A 1,092-nucleotide genomic window follows, 5' to 3' on the forward strand; every position below is an offset into this window, starting at 1 on the left:
AACAAAAGTGCGAATGTTTGTGGCCCAAAAAAAAAAAAAAAAAATTGGGTGCCACCACTCCTCCGACAAATACTCCCGGGCATATTTCCTTCACCCTCTGCAAAAAGAACTGACGAAGACACATGAGTGAGTCACTTGCACGAGTTGAGTAAAGGTCTGCTTCGAATCTGCAGACCTCAATCAGGATTCCTTGAGGGTGGTTCGCTTCAAGTCACTTTCAAGTAGACCACCCGACCGTTGCAAACGACAGGATGCCCTCAAAGCACCAAACCAAATCCAACCATAAAAAACGAAAGAGGCTTAGTTCCCACTATTGCCGTTATATATTGCATCAGCTACATACATTTTGTGTGTGTGTGTGTGTGTGTGTGTGTGTGTGTGTGTGTGTGTGTGTGTGTGTGTGTGTGTGTGTGTGTGTGTGGCGTCGGGGGTGTTCTCCGCACCCGCAGGGTCCTGGGTGGGGGTGGGCTTCTGGAAAACGTGCAAAACGTCCCAGGCAGCAGGAAGCAGGCGGTGGCGGAAGATCTGGGACGCCAGGAAGGAGAAGAACAAGATGGAAGCCAGGGAGCAGAGCATGGCGAAGGTTTTGACGGGGAAGTACTGCACATAGATGCCAGCATGGTGGTCCCAGATGCCACCCGGGAAGCGCAGCACAGGCGGAAGGGCCAGCACGGGCTCACCGCTCAACAGGCGCACGGCGAAGCCCGTCACGCCGCCCAGGATGGCGCCGTACGTGTTGGTGCCGGGAAAGAAGACGGCACAGATCAGCTGCGGAAAAATCACGTTGTAGGAAATCTCGGCCCCCACGATCCAGAAGAGGATCACGCTGGTCTTCAGGCGGGTCAGCGCCGTCCCGACCACGCCCACCACCACCACCGTCGCCCGGATGGCCAACTGCAGCTCGCGCTCCGACGCCTGCCAGACCACAAATTCACCGTTTCCACTTCAGTATGGTGTACCCCTTTCCCACACACGTTATCACCATTCGTTCCGACACAAAGCCCTTTCACACTGACTTTTGCGGCTTTCGCACCTGCGGCCTGAGGATGTTGTTGTAGAGATTGGCGGGGGAGATGGAGGGGGGAGACACAA

General features: G+C 55.2%; 1 protein-coding gene and 1 long non-coding RNA gene across 2 annotated transcripts in view; one reads left to right on the forward strand and one right to left on the reverse strand.

The window, feature by feature from the left end:
* LOC109510078 (uncharacterized) overlaps positions 1 to 519 on the forward strand; it is a 9,469-nt gene extending 8,950 nt beyond the window's left edge. The window contains exon 3 of the long non-coding RNA XR_002167057.1: positions 450 to 519. This is a non-coding gene — a long non-coding RNA (uncharacterized LOC109510078). The remainder of the gene's footprint in view (positions 1 to 449) is intronic.
* Positions 1 to 1,092, reverse strand: part of LOC109510075 (high affinity choline transporter 1-like) — a 28,254-nt gene that overhangs the window by 8,895 nt on the left and 18,267 nt on the right. The window contains 3 exon segments of the mRNA XM_019860132.1: positions 874 to 915; positions 1,034 to 1,089; position 1,092. The exon segment at position 1,092 is cut by the window's right edge and continues 158 nt beyond it. Coding sequence (XP_019715691.1) covers positions 874 to 915; positions 1,034 to 1,089; position 1,092 — 99 coding nt within the window.

This window comes from Hippocampus comes, unplaced genomic scaffold (assembly GCF_001891065.2).
Source record: "Hippocampus comes isolate QL1 unplaced genomic scaffold, H_comes_QL1_v1.1 scaffold39, whole genome shotgun sequence".
Classification (NCBI taxonomy): domain Eukaryota; kingdom Metazoa; phylum Chordata; class Actinopteri; order Syngnathiformes; family Syngnathidae; genus Hippocampus; species Hippocampus comes.